The 26,392-nt window shown below is 38.9% G+C and overlaps 1 protein-coding gene across 1 annotated transcript in view; it reads right to left on the reverse strand.

The window, feature by feature from the left end:
* The window catches only part of LOC135467096 (visual system homeobox 2-like), a 28,073-nt gene extending 19,552 nt beyond the window's left edge, over positions 1-8,521 (reverse strand). Inside the window, exon 1 of the mRNA XM_064744857.1 lies at positions 8,071-8,521. Coding sequence (XP_064600927.1) covers positions 8,071-8,521 — 451 coding nt within the window. The remainder of the gene's footprint in view (positions 1-8,070) is intronic.
* Between the last annotated feature and the right edge of the window lie 17,871 nt (positions 8,522-26,392).

Raw genomic sequence — 26,392 nt, forward strand, 5'->3', positions numbered from 1 at the left:
AATATCAAGGTTTTGAAAAAACATTTGGTAGTTTACGTCAAGTTTGTGTAGAACACACTGCATGCTAAATAATGTGTTGTGCTTGTAGGACAAATTTATATAGCTATATACGTGTAGCATATACTGTGTGGCATATATTGAGTAGCATATACTGTGCTTCCTGTATAATAACAACTCCAGGCATGCAGCTAACTACATAGGGATATTTACCCAATATGAACAACTATATAAGCGTGAACTCTTCAACTAATGTTTCGAACTTAAAAAATAAAACGTTAAAAAATAAACAGTGTTAAATGTAAAATCCGTAAAGTGCTTTTTGGGAAATTTTACAAGAAAACTTATCTATCAAATGGGAAATGAAAGAAATGTATTCCTGGGTTTCTTATACTCATTTCATCAAAGATTGCAATTTTCGAGCTGTAATTCAGACACAGCGGAAATCGAGTCATTTAAGGCGTATAGTAACGTTAGATATTAGGGAAAATAACTGTTTAGTTCAGATATGAACGATGCACATCTATATTACAGTCTGACCAAAAAAACTGTGAGACTAGTTTCGAGGGCGTTGAAAATCATGGTTCGTGGGAATTAGCCAAACCGTTTTCAAATGTGAAATAATTTGTCGTTTTCCCATCAAAAAGGGGTAATTTTCACAGCAGGATTCACCTTCTTAAGGACACCGTCTTCACATTCATTGCATGATTTCCCGTTGCATTCAGGGAGAGTCACCCACTGCGTCTGAATGTGGCTTTGCCGTGCGGAAAACTCGGCTGTCACACCGGTCATTGTTACCGCTTCACATTCACATACATTATGTATCCGAATAATTGGCTAAGAGTTGTAAAAAGATCTTTATTAACTGGATTACAAGAGACGTTCTACTGTCAACCGTCTGCTAAATACCTTGCCAGGTCAGAGTTTGGGGACAAAAAGAAATACAGAACAGGAATGCGACGAAGAGAGGATCATGTATGTACACGGTGCGGTATCATTTAAATCATTGAGACCAACATTTATAATATGTGTTAGCGAGTGAGGATATTATATGTACGCAACGTACGTAGGAACATCTGTCAGCAACCTACGGATGGTCGTGGGTTTCCCCTGTTGATTTTCTTCCACCATAATGCTAGCAACCGTCGTATAAGTGAAATAGTTCGGAGTAAGACACCAATCAAATAAAAAAATAAATAAGTACATGTGCACCCAAAAAAGGTCAGTGAGGAATACAAATATTCCAACACAGCATTCAACTCCACACGCGCAGCCGCATTTTGGCTAATATAGTGTTGCACGCTGCGTTGGAATCTTGTGCCGATTTCAACAGGCTAGCAAACTATATACATGTCAATCTTCAATGTCAGCCTTATTTCTAAACTTCTGCAAGAACTCGCTGTTCAATTCAAAACATTTACCAAAATACTTTTTAAAAAATATTTTAAAGTATGCGGTACACATGTTCTTGTACATATCGGTAATTTTTTTTTCAGTATTTACTTCTCTGAAGGGTTCTTTTCGCTGACGGAATAAAGATTATAGAAAACATAATTATTTGTTCCACGAAAATGTTCCACGGCATAGCTGAGGACTTAGTAAAATGTGGGTTAAAATTCTGTATACACGACAAAGCAAATTATATTGAGTGGTCAGTGAAATATTGATGTCAGCTGAAGGTCAAGGTTGCTTCATACACGAATGAGTTAATAAAATTTCCTTAAGCATGTCCTACAATAAAAAAAACACGACCTTAAAATACATTTTATCGAGTGTGTAATTCGCTGAAACAGGATTAATTTATAAACGATTTAAGTCATCAAATCTCATGACAAGTTCCTCATGTAATGTTTATTGTAATTTATAAGAATACCTAAAATCAACAACTGAGTTTAACATTGAGGTTTATCTTCATTTGTACCCTTAAAATACTGTATCAACCTAACACCCGTCATTATTGCCCATACACTGCCCTATACGTGCATGTAGAAGGACAGATCCGTATATCTTATGTCGTAACACTAAATTGCAGTATTATATAATAACAGACTCAGCAGGACTTAGTATTTTACATCAGCGGCCGATTTAACAAAGCCATTTCTAACTTAAGTCAAAATTTGAGATAACATTATAGAGAGATTTTATAAAGAGCCACATAAACTTTTACCACCTCATTACTGTTACCCTAATACGAAAGTGTCAAAATTTAAACTTTCCGTATAAAAATTTAAACACTGTGACGAGATTTCGAATTTTGACGTAGTCAGAAATGGCTTTCAGCATTTAACGATATTAAACTCATCCAAACCTTTATCCTTATGGGCATATACATGTACGTGTGCGTGCAACAATTATGTCCCGCAGATATCAGTAAACTGACAAACTACAGATATCAATGTCAAATCGAATATCAAGGTCATTGCTCAATCTAATACACGCCCATGGATCTGGCAAATGAAGCATCGATGGTTGTTTCTGGCGTTGTTAACAGGTCAACTGTCGCTGTCAAATCCAATAACATGTCACAGCCAATGTACGAGACCGCTTTACAGATCAATGTTACCATTGGTTTTCCAATCAGACACATGGTTTTTGTCTGAATTGCATGCACTCCGAAAACATTGGATACCATAGCCGCTGATATAAGGAATACAAAACATAATTATTTATCTTATTTATAACACTGTTTCGACCAAGCAAATACATGCAGTATTATGAATAACCATACCTATAAACCATAAAATGTTTATCTTGTGGAAAGTAAACGAGGTTTTCAGGAGTGTGTGAACTAAACAGCAGCTGTCTCAAAATTTAGGCTAATTTCTTACGTGACTTTCGTTTCTCCTTTGAATGAATGATTATAGCTGAACGCCAATCGTGTAGCCAAAACGTAACAATTCCTCCTTTGATGAAAAATTGAGAAAGTAGCGTTTTTGTGTGTTTGAGGTAGAAAGGGGATATACTATGTTTGACCACACTGAGATTTTTCTTTATTCTGTATTTTTGTCAACATATGTACACATATTTGAAATTCCTTTCCAGTTAATGTGAGAAATTTCATATGTATAGCAAATAACATGAATATCATGTTTGCTCCAACAGTTTCAATACAGAAGACAGATTCAAGAGTTCACATATAGAGATCTCTAGAAATCACATATAGTAACCAAACACTTCTTTTACACGCATAAACACTTTATGCGTCAAAATGTTTTCTTATACTTTAATTCTGCTTCGTTCAAATTTACTGTTCCGCTGGGCGTTGTAAAACTCATGATTTTCCAACAAGAGTTTTACGAACACGAAAATTCGGAATTATATTATTGACCTTGGTGAATATTACGAGTTGAGGGACAATCGACAATTTTGTGACCCTGTGTTCCTTTGTGCCTTAGTTGAAAGGACTAGTGAGAACGAGTCTGAGTTGTTCGGCACACACACAGCCCACAGAGACCAGAACGAATTCCGAAATGTCATGTCTACCACACATTCAACATTTCAGCTTGTCAATCGGGTTGCTACCAGCCTTGTTTCGGGTTTTGGCAGAATAATGGTTAGCGCTGATTAAAATTAGCCACTAAGCCCGACCCAGGCTAATACTGGGGTGGCCTCCCCCTGGGGACCGGTTGCCAGCCTCGCACAATATGGGGAGTATTGAGGCGAGTGGTTCGACTGGCGCATAGAGCGAAATAGCGTTCCGCGAGACGAGCAGATTTATACACATTAACTGAACTTGCAGCGATGCTTCCATCGAGTGGCTGATCCCTTGGCGATGAAAAACCTTCCCGCGAACAATCGCCTTAAAGAATTGTTAAACCCCAGAAGTCGTCGATCCATTTTTCCTATCAATATTATTGCTTAAAATTAGATAAATGAAATTGGAATTAAATGTAGCAGAAAGGAAATGCGTAAATTGGCTGGGAATTATCTGCGTTTCGTCCGGGATTAATTGATGTCTAATAGTATAAAATTCGACCCGGACTGGATTGTAAGGCAAACTAAACAAATTAGCTCATGTTCCGAGGATGAGATCCGAAATTAAAATCCGCCAAATATTAAAATATATAGTCCGGCGCCTTCCTATTAATACTGAGACAAAGCCGCGAAGCTTCTGAGTCCCTGAGCCCCATGTGCAGTTGGGAGGGGGACAGCATAGCTCGACCCCAAAGTCGATTGGCTGTAACCCATGGAAAACAAACCGGACTAACACTGTGTTAGTGAGAGTGAATTAAAGATGTGACGAGACAAACAATTTGAGTGCATTCAGCTCACAGCATCCTCAAACACTTTAACCCCAAGTCCCATTCACTTCAGATGTTACAGATATCCGGTATAGCCATTTGATTTTGTCGTGTACTGCTTGTACTGGAAACAAATGTTGGTCATAGCAATATGAATTATACTTATAGAGCTTGTTTAGACAATGGCCACAATTTCACCTAATTTTTAAATAATTCCTAATTTCTAATTGGCCCCCAAATGTATCTGATATTACGTGTGCTTTCCACCGAAATGGCCCCCACACGTATCTGATATAACGTGTGCTTTCCGTGGAGATGCCCCCATATGTATTTGATATTACGTGTGCTTTCAATCGATATGACCTCCATGCATATGTATCTGATATTATGTTTGCTTTTTAGAGCAAGATGATCTCCACATGTTACGTGTGTTTTCCACCGGATGGCCCCCATATGTATCTGATATTACGTTTGCTTTCCACTGAGATGCCCGCCACAGTATGGCTGAGATATTGCCGAGGTGGCGTTAAGCCATAATCATTCATTCATTCAACTGAGATGGCCTCCACATGTATTTGATATTGCGTGTCTTTTCCACTGAGATGGCCTCCAAATGTATTCGATATTGTGTGTCTTTTCCACGAGATGGCCTCCACATGTATTCGATATTGTGTGTCTTTTCCACTGAGATGGTCTCCACGTGCATTTGATATTGCGTGTGTTTTCCTCCCACGTGGCTTCCACATGTATCTGATATTGCTTCTGCTTTCCACTGAGATGGCTTAAACGCATATCGGATATATATTGCGTCTGCTTTCTGTCATGTTGGTAGTTTAAGCCATCATATACTGATAGCACTTTCTTCTGATGGCTTAGTTATCCACTCTATACCCCTAGTGTTTTCTTATGAACGACCATAAATCTCACATCGCGTGTCTATTTAGCCTCCTGAAAGAGCTTACATGCTTTTCATACCGATATTCTAGCCTATATATGTACTTCGGTAATAGATTCTTTACAGCTAAATGCATGTTGTGAACGTGTTGTTATTTTGCACAACCTCCATGGATTAGTTATATCCTCTTTATTTTATCTGTTTTTTAATCTGGCAAGAAAGGTAGTGTTTGAGATCAACATACAGAAACAAGTCATAAACAATGACTATATCTACAGAGCCTAAACTTTATGCAAGCAAGAGTTTCTTCAAATTCACATTACCACTGTCTAACAACATCTGATTTATTTTTTATTACACATTACTCTTGCGTTGTACTTCTACCATATATAACGAAACTGAAACCATATAGTCAGTTATCACTGAAATATTAGTTGACCGTTGTCCCTGTTGTGAAGTATTCAGTGATATATGTATAAAGAAAACCTTGAAGCAAGCCTTCTTCTTGATGTGCTTTACTGTTGTATGGATGCTTCCTATATTATTTCACATTAAATACGCTTTGCTCTTGTGCATCCCGAATGAACATTGTACTTATTACACGCTATACGCTATCCCGAAAGTACTCTATATATTGTGCTAATTGAGAACATTTGCACAAACATAAAACCTTTGCAGCTAATAATTTTTAAATGGACGTCTACTCGATCATGTAAATGTCAGATTTTTGTTTCAGTCCGATATCTCATGCACCTGATGCATTAAGTAATATAATGAGCATTATGTACATATATATGTATACTGTATATATATATAGCACACAGGTGAGTCTTAATATAATTTAGGTTTATTGCGTATATTTGTGACACAACAAAATCTGCATCATTAAGAAATTTAAGGAACAATAAAACTTAGTTTTAATATTCATATGATATCTATATTTGGATTTATGAATAAAGATCGTTTTTTACCCGGAGCACTGGTATATAACACTCGCAGTCTCCGTGCTTTTAGGTTTGTCTAATATATATATATATATATATATATATATATATTGTCCACATAAAATACCATAGCATGCAAACCTAATCCTCAAGTACCTCACCAAGACATTTGTATATATGGCTCAGATGTCAACTAGGAGCTGTACTTTAGAAGAATTGTGTATACATTGATACATATTCAACCGAAGTAATCAAGAATCAACAATCCTGAAAAATTTAAGCTTTAATTCCTGCAAATTTTATTACATAACAACAAACTTGAAAACAACAGCAATGTTGGTAAGTCTATAGTAACGTTATAAGTGACGAAATTTCGACTACTGCCAACACCCTGCGCCATTTTTTTAATCCTTCTTGTCCTTACGTAAATCTTTAATTTCATGTTTTTGGTTATGAATATAAGCACATAATCCAGTCGTGAAAGCAGAATGGTTTCAATATCTTGACGGGTGTGGTAACATATACATTAATCATGCAGTACTAATAATCAATGGTGTACATATATGAATCCTCGCCCCCCCCCCCCCCCCTCCCAAAAACAATGAAGAGATTTGTTCATGAGGATAAAATCACACATGTTTATACTTTTAACTTCATTATACATTACTTCACATTCAGCGTTAATAAATTCGAAATTAACCGCACATTGGCAGTGATGAAGCATTTTACCGCCTCCTGCATAATCGTTTTAGACTCATAATTATTTGTCCAAGTAATATATACTCAAACCATAATCATCAAATCTACAATCATGTAAGAATCACGCGTATAAAACTCAATATAACAGGCAGGATTTAACGGTTTGTAGTCATACATTTATACAGAGATGTAAACCTTACTGTCTTTCATGTTTAGCCTGCAGAATCTTTCCAAATCACAAAACGTTTCCATTTGTTTGCAAGTCACTGAAGCGGAAGTAGTTTAGACCAAAGACTACATACTGACTAGCACTTTCAACCCATTAAAGGTATATTTATTATCAGAATTAATGCAGAAGCTCTCTGTTTAATTAGCGAATTAATGTAGCTCTGTTTGCCCAATACTCCACTGGCGTGCTCAATATTAAGCTGCCTGTATTTGATCTCACCTCAGGCAGTGTTAATTTCTCACCTGAAGCACCCTTAACACCTGATGTATCTCGACGAATAACTGATCGATAAGCTATACCGTATTGAAAACCGATCGATATGTGGAAAACGTGGTAAACGACTAAACACTAACTATGATTGGTTAATTACCACAAGGTAATAGCCAATATGCTTTTTCCAACATATGAACGTTCAACGTTCTATGCTGTTACTCTTGATTCGGTTGTTCTGCCTATATAACAATTCGCCTATATTTCTTTCTTGAGTGAACTTTGGCGCTTTTAGTGTCATCAATAGCCAATACATATACTTGTGAGCATACATACATATCGTCCATACATTCAGTGATGCCTGGTTATAATGTTTAAACGTCATCGGAATGTGTTTGTTAGTGACCAGTGTAAACTTATAGAGAGATTGAAGTAATGTCAGAAATTATAATTAAATGGACAAGCACTGAAATAACATTGAAATAAAATAATAATACATCCAATGTACATATCACAGCAACGACTGCAGGTCTATGCATGTTCATGTGATGTGACAGTCATCATCATGTATGAAATAAAATGTGCAAATTCAACTACAAAAACACATGTCTAAGTTATCCAAGAAACATTTAAATATACAGGGATTTATGCGACAACTAATAGTTAGTTTTGGTATTCAAAGTCCAAAAAGTTTGGGAAAACAGAAGTATTTCAAAACGGAGAGAAAACATATTTTGACGAACGTAACACTTATAGCTTCCTCGATAGAAACATTCCTTTAATTAAATATTTAAAGTTGTTAATGCATGAAACTTTTAATGAGGATAGTTTTCCGTAACTTTTTGTTGGACTTACCATTATTGTTGTTCTCGTTACAATTGCTGCTGAGGTTGGGTTGATGAGATGAAGACAGTCCAAACATACTGACGTGGTTCGGACTTGAACCGGACGACGAAAACGGACTGAGAAAACTAGGCCTCCAGGCCGAGTAGGAAATAGCCGAGTTGGCACTGGATAAAACATGTTCATGAGATGCTGCCAGTGTTCTGGGAATGTACGAAGAGGCAGCGGAGAGAAGGGATGAAGCGTCGGCAGTTTGGAAGCCGCACGATCGTCCCGTGCAAGTCCTTACACCCGTTTCTTGATGAGCATGAGCGTGACTTAATCCTAGTAATTCCTGGATGGCAAAAGGTGATCTCTGATGTAAAGAAGCCGCGCTGCTGCTGAAGGGATTGGGTAGCCCCAGAGTCCCGTGGGCTGATACACCCATGTTAAGGGCAGGGTGGCCCGGGTGGGCAATATTCATTGTCCTTTTTTTTCCGCCCCCAACACCGCTTAAATTTCTCAAATTGCCGTATATATAGTCGGAATTTTCTGCGACCGTCAAAAGTTGAAGCGAACGCCAACTTTCCAGTAATAGGCGCGGATGGGGTTAGCGCTGATCGAGTCGTTCTTGACGCCTTACCATAACTGACACTTGACAGTTTCCTGACAATCTCTATCTTTGTCGGCTTCAGCCCCCTGTCTGCCGAGGCACGGTGTAACTTTACTGACACGGTGTTCCCTTCCCCCAAAACAACACTCAACGGCCCTCGCCGTAAGAGCTCGGGCGTTTTTCACCCTCTATCTTATTTCCAAACTATAACGGTAAACGTGCATCAGTCAGTCCCGTTCTTGGCGAAATGTCTGCCGTCTCCGACACTCCTACATCGGAAACACATGACGTCCTCCCATCTTCCGTCATTTATAGACCGCCATATAGCCTGACTGTAATTAGCTTTTGTCTACGGAACAAATTACCGCCTTCCTAATTGAAATATCAATAAGCCCGCTTGTCAATCACGGCCAGTACGTCGCTGCGATTGGTATGCGCCTGTGTGGCATATTGGATACCTTATCGCTTCCCGCAAGTCATATTTTGCACTTAGCTGGAAGTCCCAATGGGCCGTTTAGCCATCTCTTCCATTGATTGCTTGTCGGGAGGTACTTGTCAGGGGCAATAGACGGTTTGCGGACCACCATCCCCGGCTGCCGATTGGAGGATGTGGTCAATGAATGGAACTCTCACGATACTGCGTAATACTGTTTGGTTGGAATTAATTTGCCAGAGATAAAGTCAAGGGACGCTCTTGTTTAGCCATTACAAATGAAAGCTTTCTTGAGCCCTCTTACCGTAGACCGGGGCCTGCTGAAGCGCGTCGGTCCCGCGAGCTCCTTGAAACGCGAACAAAAACCGACACAGATCCAGTCAATTATGTTCACTCCCCACGACAAAAAACCACCGAAGGACCGGAGAGATGAGAACATGTGCGATCAACGTGTGGGTGTTTACGTTCGTGTATATACTAAAAACATCTACTGTTAAATCAACTTTTAAAAAAATGCACAGGATTACAATATATGTGAGTTTGTATTTTGTTCTGGATCGAGGAACAAAACTTGCCAGGTGTAATCCGAGATGTCTAACAGCAAAGCACAAAGAGTCTTCAGCATTACTGTCGTAATAACAATATTCATCTTCGAATTCTGATTTCAGAATGCTTCAGAAAAAAACTTCCCTTGTGTTTGGATATGAATACTATACAGAATTAAAGATATGTTAAAGTACAAGCCTCTTATATATACGTACTCTCTAAAAACTAATCTGTTAAATTTAATAGAAAATCAAAAGAAATGATGATAGATCTCTTAATGCAGCAGGTTATTCTGTTAAACATAACACACATATATTCTATTAATTAAACGTAAAGGTTGAATTAGATGTTGAACCTACCACAGTATATTATGTTATAATAACCGAATACATTCCAGTATCAAACGGCCAACAGATTTTTTGTTACAATTAAAAGATTATTTGTTGAGTGTAGAAAAAACTATTGAAAAATCACAATAGTATATAATCCTCTATAGCGTTACTTGTGTCTGACTGCAGATAGAATTCTGCGGCGTCGTGTGTGTATTCACACACTGAAGATATTTGAGGAGGGTTGTTTAGGAGTTGTGCTTTTCTAACCCACATCCTCGTCAGTAAGCCATGAAGACACGTGTCCAATAATCATCCCATTAGCTAAACAAAATATACAAACAGCCAATTCTAATTAACCATCTCCAAGAGATGCTGATTGGGTTGGTTGTACAGCGGTGAGAACGTTTCGGCACAAGATGTTAGCGTATATACATCACCGTTATGTGGCATGTGAAACTCCACAACAGTTGGTAGTTTGTCCATCAAAAACGTAGTTGCGTGAATGGAAAGCTTCATAAAAATCGGACAAAGTATAATAATATATGAGTGACAGTGTATGTCATTGCTAACTCATTTCAAGCCCCGCTCGGTATACGTGACAGTGTTTTTGTACGTCACATGCTGAAGAAAAAACATATATACGTGTAGGTTAAATCAAAGAATATCATTTTCTAATTACTGGCAACATTTGTAGAAACTTTAATTTCTCGTTAAAGAACTGATCTAGCATTAACTGGAATTTCACAACATCTGGTACCAACACTCGATTTTAAATATCAAATGACTTCAAAAGATTTTCATCGCCCCGACAAAAACTATAGATATAGCTTAAGGGAAGCTTAAGCAAATGGTAAAAAAACTTACTGTTTTTGTGAAGATGAAGCACATACTGAAGAAACCTATCAGGCAATGACAATTTTGACAATTGTAACAATAGTGCCATATCCAACGAAGTGTTAAAAACTCAGAAACTCTTCGTTTCTTCTTTTTCATTGTCAGAGTTTTTTTTATCCACGAGATAATATGGAGGCAGTGTTAATTTAGTGACTGTCTGCGGTATATACCACCCAGACAGACTTAAATGGTGAGAACTTAACGAAGCGTAGGTTGATTGACGCTAACAACTTTCTCCATAATACCACCAATTCACTACTATAGAGAACACCTCGCTCTCCACAATTCAGACGCACCACTCGAATCTGACACACCCATTCGGGCTTAGGTTTGTCAAGAATTTCTTTATACGTTCTGCTTTATTTGATCTAGCAATTAAAAGTAACAACGGAATTCTTTTTAAAAATGTCCACAGCCCAATCGCTGTGCTTAAAGCTCAGCCATCGATGAAGCGGGAGTTTTAGAGACTAGACTGTATTGTCTTGAAGTGGCTCTGGTCAATTTGATCAGCTCTATACCCTGTGTGTGTTCGGACAAACGCAACGGTATAGGGAAACGCTCCGACCCCGGTTGTCTGTTTTTTTTTTTTTTTGTTTTTTTTTTGGTGTACAGAGAGACGGGGTCTCCGGTCGCCATCGGGTTTGTGTGCCATTGGGTTGCTGCTCATGGTTGACTGAACGTTCCCACGTACAGGCGGTTTTGTCCACGACTCAGGAATCAGGGCGATGTCCCTATATATAACATAGCGGTAGCGGGTCTGCATGTGGATTCCCTCACACCTGAATGCATTACACTATGTAATCAGCCTTTCTGACAACGCTCACGATAACAATATTAGATTCTCAGCATCCCGCAAGCTTTTGAATGAAACTTATTATTATTATTTTTATTAATATGTACCTTGAGGTTTATGGCACCGCGTGCGATTTTCAAAGGGAACAGAAATTCGATAAGAATTCCTCATAAATGTGAATATAATTTGTATGAACGGAGCTGAAAAGCGTCGGTTAAATTTTAAATCGGCTCTCTCTGTATTCTTCTCGCCTCAACAACAGTGGTATACAGCAGTTTAATATGACACCTTGTCACGTCTTGATTTGCGTAAATTACGCAGTTAACCCTTGTCAACAAGAGATGTCAAGTAAAACTGTACACGGATTGTCGCGGGATTTTCTTTGTAATACGTGGAAACGTTTAATACCGTATAATACGTTTCTTTGCGGAATGGCCCCTTGAGATAATTGTAGGGTAGGCGGGTTACAATGGGCGCTGTACAAGGTGTGAGCCTGTCCCCGCGAAATACTGAGCCCCAAATTGGGCAGGGATAATTACTGGCAGGTACAATATGTCACCCACCCATTGCCCGCCCCGGGAGACCCTTCGCTGCAGAAATAAAAAAAAACAGACTACAGACTACAAGGATAATACATATATCTTTGTCACGTGATAAGTGAGTAAAACGTGACAATAATGTGACAACATGTACATATATTTATATATTAGTAAAAAGTAACTAAACAGCAAAGTTGCATTTCTTGAAAAGATTTCCATATATGCAACATATAAACAAACCCTGTGATTAAAGTTATATATATATAACGATACAACGAAAATTTTAAACACAAAACAAATTATTCTGTTATCATTTGGACTTCTAATTAAACCAGCCCCGAAAGCACAATTAGTAGAGCGTCCCTTCGGGAGTGGTAAATCCAGGGTGAATCCTGGTGTCAATCGAGTCACACCAAAGACCTTAAAAAAGCAAGTTGTAACTTCCTCGATTGGCGTTCAGCATGAAGGGGATAGTGCAACGACTGGTTGACCCGTATCAGTATAATGGCTGGGGCGGGGCGCCTTACTTGCCTCCGGTAGGGCGTCTCAGTGAAGCAGCACTAGATGGAGAGTGCAGTTTTCATTAGCAACTGATTATTACTTTTTGTACCTGGTTCTACAGATTCTCGGTCTCTTAAAATCTCTTATATATATATATATACCAAGTTCACTTTATATACACTTTATAGCAGCCACGCCCATTTACGTAACTACTCGACTTCAGGAGGGCAATCAGGGGTCAGATTTTCTTATATACTGAAGCAATACTGAGAAAAGCAAGCAGTATGGCAAAATGCACAAATAAACGAAAGTATCAAAATGTTACACATTTGTATGGCTTCATCAACATATTAACATTAGTATTCATACTCTTCTTGAAAAGCATTCGAAGGTAGCCTTAGCCACGCCCCTTATCACCATATATATCTATATAAGATAAGCCCAAAAGTCTCGCTGATCCCAGGTCTTGTTGGCAAGAGCCCAGTGGACGTCACAGTTTCTATACGGAGAGATTGCGTGACTTGATCCAAACTTCACTCAGCCATCCTAACGACCAATTTTACCCTGTTTCATTTGCAAGCCGAAGCAGGCCTTCGAGACGCCGCTATAAAGCCCTTATTTATGGTTCCTTCAGCGGTTGGGAAATTAACTTTAACTTGCTATATAACCAGCTAAAAAGGGCGTGCACGCTGAAATCAGCCGTAGCATAGGCGGAGGAACTCGGAAAATAATCTCGCCAATTCTGCCAAGCTTTTTGGTCCATAGGCGACAATGGTTTTCCTATTCACATATGGTTATCTGGCGTCTTATATAGTCTTCGGTCTTTCTTTCTTTCTGAGGATTTGAAATATGAAATCTTACAAGTGAATAGCTATCTATAGTCTAGGTTAACGAAAATTTGACACCGCTGTATAGAGTCGGAGTGTCGGCTCCAGGAAATTTTCACTGACGGTTGTCTTCGCACGAAACTAAGTGCATGGGGCGAACCATATAGCGTGCGTCTCTCGACGGACACAAATCAGAGAATGAAACAATCCGCTAATCTTATCAGCTTCCCGCCCTGGCTACAGTGGCGTGCAAGGTGCACGAATCGGGACAATCAAAATTAACAAATTAATTTCAATAATGTTTAATTTTCATCATTTCCTGCCCATTGATGAAGGGTACCCGGTAGTCTCGACCATGGTGGAAAAGAATAATGGCGGGCGATTACAGCCCGCCACCTGATGTAAATTACCGCTTAATGGGAGAGCAAAAGATGTGCCAAATCGCTGAACAACAGCAAAAGTGGAGAAATTTTTACAAATTACACATTGCTAAATTCCCTAACGTCGATGACGGGGTCAAAGTGCCTCTTTTTGCACACTTCTTCTAATCAGCTTGCATGTTAAAGACAAACGAGTGGAGAAGATAGGCCAACAGGCCGAGGAGAAAGAATAAATAACTCATATAGGTCGCAAAATCCACGTTAATTCCAAGATTGATACGATCGCGTGAAGAAGCCGCCAAGAGACTTGGACATAAATGATAAAGCAAAACCAATAAAGCAACACTATCCCCACAGTAACTGTTTATCAGCACTTTGGCCCATTCCTCATTTGTTGGCTTGTATATCTTTATACGGCTTAACCTCAGAATGTCACTTTTTTAATGTGTACTTGCATGAGAACGGGATTTAATCTATCAAATGGCCTCTCTCACGATCATAAAACGGATGTAAAAGCCCGTATTAAGTTCAAATGAAGGATTCCTAATTTGTCGTGCGGATTTATTATAGATCTGTTGCATGGTCCTCGTATCCCAATGTGGATAAAAGTAGAGGTATGGCACTTTATATGAGTCAAACCAGGGGAATTCATAGAAGATGCGTAGGTTTATATTTTTAAATCATCAATTTTGAAAAAAAAAGACAAACATTTCCCAAAACACAATATTTCAATGCAATATTTTATGGCACCGCGGTACGGTAGATAAAGCATGTGTTTTTTTTTTTTGCAAGGAATCTCCACTTTTTCTTTCTTCCCTGTATTCCATTTTAGCAGAAAAAGGAATAAAGAAAGTTAGGTCTGTGCTGAAATGCAATTAAGGAAGGAATCTCGAATTTTTCTTAGCAGCAAATGAAACGAAAAGAAAAAATTATGCCAATGCTGAAATTTCACGCCAAACCCTGTACAATCTGATTCCGCAATGCAGTCCAAGTTCTCTTTTTTAAAAGAAAGTTGCCAATTCCAAATTGTTTTTCTAAGTTGGGTTCGTTATATTTGTAGGACGTCCTGCTGGAACTCAATGCCTGGAACGTGTGGCCAAATGTTCACCGCTGATATTGACCTTGTGTGCTTACAAGCCCGAGATGGCAGTTGTAAGGTATCGGAATACTAGCTTTGACAGGACAAGAATTTAAACAGTCCATTATGTGGAAGAATATATTTGTTCATTGAACCGGCTTCTCTACGAACTGGACGACAAGGTATAAGCTTATTCTACGATGCCATGAATGCTATTCATGCATGATAGAGGTGCAAGATGAGATGCAATAGGCACAATCTAGGTGTCGATACAGACATTCATATACCAACCGTCAACATAATGGTCGGTAAATAATCGGAAAGACCAATGTCCAAACAACGTTCAACACCAAAGAAATTAAGACGAAAATTCATGCAGGGAAAGGCATGCGTCAAAAGTTTTCAACGATACGCACAGATTATACATTTGTACATTTGGTATCTAAGAGTTGAACATGCATGGGTTCGTCTTATAGTTAGTACTTCCTGGACTGCCTAAGCAATTTTGTGCCAGCCAAACCCCGCAGTAGTGTCCAAGTCAGGCGTGATGTAACCTTAAGTAGGCCTACACAGACTAATTATGCCACAGATGACCGGCATAAGGATTAGGCTGCCCAGTTATCCTAAGCAATGCTTCTAAACATACTGTGCCAGTTAAACGCGAAAACAACTGATGACTTACACTCTACGTTCTAGATATAGATATTTTTATTCATCTTCCAACATATGGTAAACATTTGGCGGGTAATTCGCAGAAGTATTTGGATCAGTAATTGAGGTATTAAAGTTACAATATTTACTGCAAATACAGTACAAGGAGTATATCTACATTCAAGTTACCGTAATACAGAGCCGATGGTTTCTGTATTGTTTATTGTGAAATAGTTCTTATGCATTATTGTCCACGTGATGCAAAACAGAGGGTATACCGGCATCTGTATCATTGTACCGTATCTACCGTATTTACCGTGAAACAGGGAAACATTATTTAATGTCAGGTGAGGGCTCAATAGAATCTTCAGTTCTGGGAAACAGATAGCATGTGCTCATTTAAACATTGTGTGGTAGAAATGCGAGTTAACGTGTATTGAAGAAAGTGAAAGGTATCAAACGGACTTGGAAATGTAGTTGATACTATAAATACTATACTGTGAATGTTAATCTATGCCTCGAAACAGACATTCGTATACCAGCCGTCAACCAAGATGGACGTTCCAGGTCAATAATCGAAAGGCAAATTCCCTAAACGGCGACTAACACAAATCGCCAAAGAATTAATATAGAATATAAAGAAAGAAATTAGGACGAAATCATGCAAAGAGCAGTCAACAGTTTTCAATGAAGTTGGAATGACGCAAGGTGTGTTCTATGCGAATGTGTGAAATCTGTATTCAAATCGTGTGCCAAGCTAATGTATAAGTTGTCGATAATAAAATATGTATCTCAGTTGCTTTTTGCATTGTAGGCCTAACTGATCATATACCTTACATGGCAATCTAATTAAAGCATGCACTTTGACCTCAAAAACACACTTCCAGTGTATTGAAACGTAGCTTAGGAAAACCTCAGGAAGTTTTATATCCATTTGTTCCCACCAAGCACACATATTTAAATATCCGTGATTCTGACCGCAGAATAACCGTTTAATTATTACTGTGGAAAAATTATTTTCTCAACTATTGCAATACCTTGTACGACTTGTGCGCATTAATTCTATTTAGGTAGCGTCTTGATAGAGGATGAGAGCAGAGGCACTATTTTACTCATTAATTAAAACATTTACTTTAGAGCTCTGTCGATTTTAGTCCCGGCGACTTTTGGTTGGAAATTCCCTGTATAAATGCTCGAGATTGGAACCCTACAAAAGCCAGTGGACAGAACGCGAATAAGTGTTCATAACTACGCCATCGTCGGCAGACATAATTATGTTTAGCGCGGAAGCCAAAAATGTTCGCCTAGTCAGTCAAGCTGTTTGTGAGAGCTAGCGGGAAAGAAAGTCAACTCAATCTCGGATAATTTAACTAAATTTGCGCATATCATTGGACCAATATGTCCGATCAATGCGGAGTTTAATCGGCAATTTTCAATACGATTATGGCAAATCGATTTACACAATGCTTATTTTTCTCATAGCCGCCGGCATGAAATAGACTTGTTATCGAATTACGGCTTCGGCAAAGACGAAGAAAATGGGCGTAAATACTCAATCCGAAGTGATGTTTAAAGTTTGCCACGTAAGGATTAGTGAAAATTGGTGGAGGAGCATGGGGGAGAATTAGATCGAGATGGACTCTTCATTACCCGCACGGTCCCAGTAAGGATTCTTCTGGAAGCGGCTAGGAAATGAGAGGAGCAAGGCCTTATTGAGCCCGTCTGTCGGACGGCACAGATTGAAGGGAATCAAGTGGACGTTCAACAACAGTTACTAATACCTTGACTTTTGACAGGGTGCTCTGTAAATATACGCTGATAATTCCAATCACGACCGACTCTATTAGATCAGGTTTTCTGCTGCACTCTTCGGAACTGTTCAGGTCGAGGAGGGGCATTCAGCTGCACTGAGTCGACCGCGTTGTGGCCAGCTCTAGAAGTTGGACAAGGTTAATAGAATCAACAGCGAGAACCAAAGAGAATTTCAAAGTTTCTTTTGCATGCAAGATCTGATTAGTCCAGTATATCAGGGAACCGTTTTAAATATTACGAAAATAAACATTGATGTGCGTTTCCATTTTTGTACATGATGTTTGCTGCATGCCAGATGCTAAAAAAAAACATTTGAGGGTGAATTTCCTTCTCCGTCTATATCAAACATGAAAACATTTTCTAGTTTAGCTCGAAATATTACTAATTCTGTTGGAGTCCAGAGGTGAAAAATAATAGCCTCGAGAAAAACAATTCATACTAAGCTCATAAGGAATCAAATGTGATCAAGTGTAGCATCTAAAATTTTGTTAAATTCATATTAATATTCGCGTGCGTTTTCATCTAAACATTTGGATTTAAAATAGACTGTCAATTGATATTTTTATTAGTAAGACACCGCTGTTATTGACGGATATCGAAGATGAAATAATCTTCCTTATGGTTCCCGATGCATTTTTACGTTGGAATGCTTTGGGAGATATAAGTGTCAGAATAGATAATAATCGAGAGATGCTACTGACGTCCATCCAAATTTTGTTTTAAGTGACGGGCTTCCCCTAATCAGATGCCACTTCTCGTGAGATCCTGTGGCTCTCGCGAGATTTCCACGGGAGTGTAATATCGCTTATCACGCCTTGACATGACACAGTTATGACGTAAGAAGCACGCTCGCTCGGTGGTTAAAGTGACATAACACGAAAACGTAAGCTTAACAGCTTGTTGCACTTCATGGGTGGTTTGAGGTGTTACTGTTAAAACGATACCCCCCTTGTCTTACCCTGTTATCTTATCAAGGGTGTTAATCTAACGATGCCATCTCTCTGCCTTACCAATCAATTCCAGCTCAGCACTCTTCCTGACAATGGTAAATATTTTGGTTACCATTAGCTTAAATGTTTAGAGTTATTAGTTAAAGTGGTGTCTGAAATTACCTCAACTTAGGTGTATTCTTTATCTGAACTTAGTCAGAGTCGTAGTTAAAATTCTATTAACAGGGGATTTGAGAAATTAAATTAGCTGCCCTCTTGTCATCGGGCCTTAGGGGGTGAACGGAGGCCCAGTGGGCCGGTCCATTGCTTGAGGAGAAAACGGCGGAGACTTGTGACATCACTTCGCATTATAAAAAACAATGGCGGACACATGGATGATTGGAGACAAAGATTTCCGCTGATTTTTCTTTGAGCTACGGAGATTGTGGATGAAGCTGTCACGCCGGTTACTGTGGCGAGTGCAGGACAAGAAGAGACAGTTAAGCTACTAATGACACGCGTCGGCCCCGCCAGCCCCCAAAGTTATCAAATTAGGCGAAGCCACGCAAAATACAGGCGACGAACTGTCAATACTTATTGCGTTAGGTGTCGTCTCAATGAAGTGAATTAGATCGTTTGATGTGGAATTGGTTCCATAGCATAACAATTAACGTTTGTTACTAAATTGAATTCAAAGCGTTTCGCCTGCTGCCTCGAGGTATGTTGAGATTTGGGAATGGTGGAAGCAACCCCAGCTGCGGCCCTGCCAACCTGCAGATCTTCGGAGACCGTCTCCCTGCGGATCCCTTTCTTGTACTCTAATTGAGATAACGCACTGAAGAGTTCTTAAATCTCATAATTGGCCTAACTTTTAGACATCTATGATTTCCAGATTTTTGCATTCTGTCTGGGCTTTGGTTAGATAGTGAAGCCCTCGGTCCGGGGGCCCTGTTGACAGCTGGTATGCAGTTATGGCCGTTCTCACGTTCCATATATAATGGACCATTAGCGGTGTCAGCAGCGGGCTAACATGGAAGGTAAAACGCCAAGCTACACCAGACACTATAGCCATAATTGTTACATTAGCTATAAAGCAGGCCAGTGGGAAATCACCAATTAAATCGTTAACGCATTTTCCTGTCGTTGCTGTTGCTGATGGTGCTTACGTCTAAATGAACCCGATCATCTGGCAGACGTATATGTCGCTCTCGCTGATCTCAATTCTATAATGAAAACAGATTCTATTCCACTTACAAAACCTGACTAAAATTTCCTACTTATCTACACTATTCTTCCATAGTATTCTCTGTTTTGAAAATTTTGTTAATAAAAAATTAATATCTTACTTTTATAGGAATACAAAAACTTCTTTGACTGTCACTATGTATATACTTTATATATATAATAAAATTTTATTTCAATTTTAGCTTCAAAGAAGCCAAAGCACACACAAACCACTCGCATATAATAAGTCCTTTCGTTAGATGATATTAACCCCACATTGGAGTCACAGGATCAAATCCAGCTGGAGCCCTTTTGGCAGAGGAGGGTGATTTACCCCGGGGGCTCCGGTGTCCACCAATGCATTCTCTGTAACTGTATTCTCTCAAGACGTTAACATACAACATTACTGATAAGGCTATGTTTTTTGTAATGCACTTATTTCACATTTGTTTCCCCTTATATCTGAATAAGGCCGTTGATCCAATGGAAATGTTATACAGTTTCCCAACGTTAAATGTTAATTACATGAAATATGTTTCATCGATCTCGCTCTCTACCATCTTCTCCTGACGCTGACCTTTGCAGAAGTGAATCAACATTCATGCTGTGTTAGCTTAAAACAATAGAAATTAGGCATGAAGAAATAATAAATAAATTATAAACCCTCATGGATTGCTCTCTTTCTGCCACGTGTGTCTTTGTTACAGCGTTTATGCTCACTATCTAAACGATTGTACCGTGTTTTCGCACGTTTACTTCGTTACTCTTACGAACTGTAAATTTATACTTTCCAAGAAGTGCGTCTTAGCCAGCCTCACATCAAAGCTAGGTCGATCAAGGTTATACACCATACAGCTCAACAACCAACCAGGACATTGTTATATGCAGGAAATGCGAATTTCAACAAAAAATATATCAGCACGTGTGTCAAAATATCAAGAACAATTCTTTAACCTGGTAAACAATACTGAGCCCCAACACCGGAACAGCATACAAAGTATAGTGTCTATCCTATCCTGTTTGTATTTGGGGAGAAATGAAAATATTTCTGTTGATATCTGAAGAAGGCACTCCCGCAAATTGGTCCTTTGATGGTTCCAGCCAAGCACGTGTGCGGTCACTGGCAAAGAATATGTGCTTTATGGACATTTATATGACCACAATTTATACTGTCTGTACAGTTATATTGTATATATGAGCTAAACGCTACTATTGTTGATTGATTTATATATTTTATTTAGGTGAAAGAATTAAAGCTTCATTAATAGGATGGTGATCAGTTTTTATGGGTGCATGGAGGAAACCAGGATAACCCGGAATAAACAACCGATCTTTGTTATGTCACTGACGAACTTTTCTACCATAATAGTGGAACTGAAGTGGTGTGTACAGATTTTTATATACTTCAGCAATCTGAACATTACTATATCAGTGGCGTCTAATAAAATGCAATTAACACCACTGCCCTTTATTTAAAATCCAATTCTGCTTAAAAACATGGTGTTAGGAGACCTGTAACTTGCTATAGACTAGACCATAAACTGTCACACAGAATAAAACTATAATTAAGGTAAACTGGACAAGAGGCCGGATTTCACTGTTTCTGCATGTGAATGACCATTTGCCAGCTATCACAGTCGTCGCTGTTCTGGATTTACTCTTTATGCTACATTCTTATATCTTGTATTCCTGCGTGGTGGACTAAGCATTCGATTGGACGCTGCATTTTGAGTATTTCTTGACAATTGACGCCTAATAAAATGTATGTATGTTTGGGTCTTTATGTGATACTTAAACAATATTTCAGGCGTTGTGTCTTCTGGTGACAGGGTGAGTCCATGCCGCCAATGTGCCGTGTCACTGAAGTATCATACTGAAGACACCAGACATGACACCCTGTGCAGGCACTCGGTCACAAGTGACGTATACTGACACCGAGCCAACCAGTCCTGTTTCCTTGCTCTACAGCCTCTCAGACCGCTGAGGGAGATGGCAACAAGTGCCATGTTTTAAAGTCTAATAAAATGCGATTGACATTAATGTATTTCCTTTAACCTAAGTCTACTTAAGCGGTGGTAGTAACCCTAAGCTAAAAAGGCCGAATTTCTCCGGTTACAATTGACCATTGTCAGCTATAATACACTGTCCTTGCTGCTCTGTGATACTCTTCATATATATATATATATATATATATATATATATATATATATACGCTGCAGATTTTTATATTTACACACGGCCAAATGCACGAGAGTCATCAATGCCTCTTTATCTGCGACAACGGGGGTTTTCCACAAAAAATCTACTGTACCAGATTTCTAAAACATATACTTGTATGGTAAAATCGATGAGTCAACGACTGAAACAATGCCCATATATTTTGCAAATTTAATGCATTTACACAAGCCAGCCGTTGCTTCAATTTAAATTTGGTATTAACGGTCAATTGCGATAATTACTTATCTAATAATACATCAGTCCTTTTATTAACAAATGGCCATGCCAGTGCTTGGTTTTATTATGATTCACTGCTCGATTTAATATATCATATCTTAAATTCAATCGCATACACATATTACAGGAAATACGGCCTAATCAACTTCGGAATAATTGGACTAAGGCTATCTACAACCGTGTTCATTTGTCTGTCTGCAGGAAGATTGCGTTTGGAAACTGATCCATTAGACATTCAGGCAAAATTTGCTTACGACAGCTATACGGATAAATGATTGGTATATACAGTACATGGAGATATATATAGTACGTGGCACCGATGAGAAACTTGATACATAGGCACGTTAGTATAGAAAGTACTAAGAAATCTTCAATGAGAACAAGATTACAAAATGGGCTTATCGCCATTTTCCAGATTGAGAAAACGACTATTATATTTGTAGATTACCAATAAATGTTGGAAGTTATATCATCAACTGTACGTTGGAAAAATGCACGCTGAAGTTTCAAATCTGCACATCACAGAATCTACTATAACTGGATCATACAAAATGCGCATTACGAAGTCATTTTGTTGTTGCACGCCACAACCAGGTGAAAACCAATATACTTATTAACAACTTTTCTGAAAATATTTAGCAGAATAGTTTTTCACTACATTTCCTGAGGTTTGATATATAAGGCACAACAGAAAATCTTCCTTGTGGCTTTATAGCGTGATACTTGTGGCAGCGCGTCAATTAGTGACAAGACCAACGAGATCACGTGGTTTGGCAGCGTGTTAAGAAATGAACATGTTATGAGTTTGGACTCACCTAGGACCGTGTGCCAAACTTAGAGGTAGTTTGTTAGATGCTATTCAGCTGCTGCATTACACGTGACTTTTGGTAAGGGGCATCATGCCCCGTTATATCGAGCTGGGGATCAGTCTTGAGGATAATTTTTTTTTCTTTGTTGCTGTTTGCCTCCTACTTCCAACTATTTATTTAGTTGATTAGGCTTAAGGAAGAGCAAAAGAAAAATTCACGTATAGGATATATAAGTCTTTATTGACTTTATTGATGACAAAGAGTGGGTAGTTCCCTCAAACAACTACTGCCCTTTGTTGGGTAACTGACAAACCTAACAGGAGGACGCTTGATTCGAACCCAAGACCTTAAGGGTCATGTGGCGTTTGAATACCCATGTTAAATAATATCAACATTCAGTGGCCCGTAGGAGTCAAAAATCGGGGGAGAAATTGTTGGTGTATGAAAGAGGCAGATTTTTCAAACTGTAGGTCCACTCGATTTGAGCTCTTCCAATTACAGAAGCTTTTCGGCCTTCTGAAATCAGGCTGGAAAAGGCGAGAGATCTTCCTGAAGACTTTCTTCAAATTCCTGCAAGCTACAAATCGAGTCGGCGTTGTGAAGAAACAAGCTTACAAAACGTCCATGACATAAGTTTGCATCCATGTCCCATGTTCCCAAATGCATGGTACACGTTTAAAAATGGATTTCCAGAATCTGATCAACCCACCGAGAGACAGAGCTGCTTGTCTCAATTGAAGGCATCCTAGCACCTTTTTAGCAGCTTGGAATGGCTCTATTTTAAGTCCTATTAGCGGTTTTCATAATCGTTGTTGCAAGTTTCGTGGCATTACGAGATTTTGGTCCCGATCTCGACGTAGGCCTAAATTACCATGTATCTTAGTTCTAACAGGCTGTGACAGCGAAACATATTGAAAACTTTACTCTGTTTAAGTGTCGAGTTTCTCGTATTGAGCTGCTCACTCAGCGATAGAGACTCTATTTATTTGTTTTAGCGGCGATGTACATGCTAGCCACGTCAGCTGTGAAATCAACATGTCAGAAGTGTCAATCTGTCGGCGGCCGGAGATTACCGAGATCTGCCGAAAGTTGACGTGTTGTGGCAGGCGTGGAATGGCTCTTGCGGAAGATTGTTATTGACTTTTCCTTCATTTTTTATGGGAAAATATACTTGGAAATTAGCACAACTATTAGCTTATGTAAACATCATTACCGCACTTGACCTCAGTGACCCGATTGGGGTTTTAACCAGCGTATTAGCGGATTCTGTGCAGTCGTCTTAAGTCACCTCCGTCACATCGTGGACAACTTTCTTTTTCTCCAGTGCCGATATTTTACATACTGTATTTATTATTAGTTCCTTGTACACGACTCTAAAATTAGATTATCGTAGCTTCTCTCCAGTGTGTTGATTTTCTTGCTACGTTAAGATGTCAAATTTGGTTTCTATTAAACGGCACTTAGCAGCGGAACATCCCGAAATATGCATGCCATAATCGTGCATGTTGCAGAAATACGGAGAAAAGTCACGTGATTGCAGCTAGTGTTTGACCAATCAAATGATCAGCTGTCCTCCACCTGGGTCGCCTCGACGCTATGCATGCTTCACGGCAATTACGTGTAGATTATTTTTCATCTGTGTAGGGTTTACGTCATCGCCAGGCCTAAAGGCAACGTAGACCACGTGTTTCGTGTAAATTGCCATCATCTAGCACGTGAGTGACAGGGCGGAACGAGATCCCGAGATGTCAGATTGTGGAAATGTCTACGGGGAAAGCCGCATGGGGCCGGTTATAATTGCCAGTAATAATATTTCTCTTAATTGGTGATTATATCACAGGCAGGTTTTTACAGGTGCCCAATTCGTCCTGCTTAGAAAGGCCAGTATGTCACGGATCCACGCTTCAGCGCCTCGGGGAAACTGATTATGTATCTATAACGTTATTTTTATGTAAACATTTCGGCTTTTCCGACAAAATGAGACTGCCCCCAAACATTCTGCTGTCATGTGATACAGCGTGGGTCGTCTGCATCTGCCAGGTTCGTCAAAGTATCTTAAAAATACTTCTAATCATCTTATGTTTCACACAAGCAAAGAAAATATTTCTTTTACTTACGTAGAGGTCAAATCTTTTACTTGACCTTGAATTCCTGTCGAGAAAAGAAATTGAAGTTCATCTTGGTGCAGCAAATGGGAATGAAAACCAAATAGTCAAAAGGAGGAATGTGTCAATTTATTACAGTTGCATTTGATCAGTACACGATCTTCCTGCATCGCAGTATTCATTTATATACATTGTACCTTAAGTGTCCCTGCCTTACTTTGCAGATTTGTAGCAAGCGCCTGTCTTGTGCATTAAAAGATCTCCGGAGCTGATGTCAAAAGGCTTTTCATGCAAGTGGGCCTATACTTGGCGAGAGGTTGTGCCCCCCCACCCAACGGCTTCAGAACCAGGTGAAATAAATGAATGAATAGAATAATTAACTAAATAAATAATTAATATAAATGCATGGTTTTAAGGATACACGTGTACGTATATACAGTCAAGTAGGCCTTTAATCACATTGCATAAAAATAAAATGACGGTTATACATACACGACCTCATGAAACACGACCTCCTAGTTTGATCGGCCACGAAAACAATCTTGGTTATTTTATAAGTTGAAGCTTTTACGTGCAGTATATAGACTATTTTCACCTAAAAATTCATCAGTCTTTGCATAAAAAAATTAGACCAGTCTTTGGTCATACACGAATTCATTTTAATTCCGTTTTAAACAGGTAAGTTAGGCTAATAAATCATAGCCAAATACTCATTTGAATACACTCAAAAAGCAAATGTGTACCGTTTTGTATATGCACATATATGATTATGTAGCCCGCAATGTAAACAAGATGTACAGGTACACAATTTGGTATACACATTATGTACTCATAAAGATGATATGCAAGGTACACATTAAAGTTCCCGTGCAAATTTGTTACAAGTTATGTGCGTCTGTGGTTCACATCTTGTGTATTGTGTACACAACTGCTTTGAGAGAGTACCTGTGGTAGATGAAGGCTAGTCGAGTCTTCCCTGCCTTGTTAATATGTCAGGTGGTGCTCATCAACAAGCCGTTCCCATGCATATAACCTTATTCAGCCTTCATTAAGTTATGCTATTTTCTATAACAACCAAAGCACTCGCTTATTCTATATATGATTAAAAGTTTTAAGAAACTACTTTGTACTCAAAATAATTAGTTTAGTTAATCACTCCAATGGCAGACCGACGAGCACAGGTATACCTGTTCGCAATCGGAAACGGCGATCGCCTTTTACCTGTTCTGTTTGATGTCGTTTTACCTTTGACTCTGTTACCTGAGTTAACTCTTGACGAGGCCAATCACCTGTACGCACCTGATTTTATCAATAAACCGATCTATACCTTCATTCTTGTCTCCGCTCATCATCGGCAAATTATCCGAAGACGCCGTCAAATGACGCTCGACTTTGCCTTAATATGTCTTCAGTCTGAACTAAATACGTCTTAATT

The sequence above is a fragment of the Liolophura sinensis genome, chromosome 6 (genome assembly GCF_032854445.1).
Source record: "Liolophura sinensis isolate JHLJ2023 chromosome 6, CUHK_Ljap_v2, whole genome shotgun sequence".
Taxonomy (NCBI): Eukaryota; Metazoa; Mollusca; class Polyplacophora; order Chitonida; family Chitonidae; genus Liolophura; species Liolophura sinensis.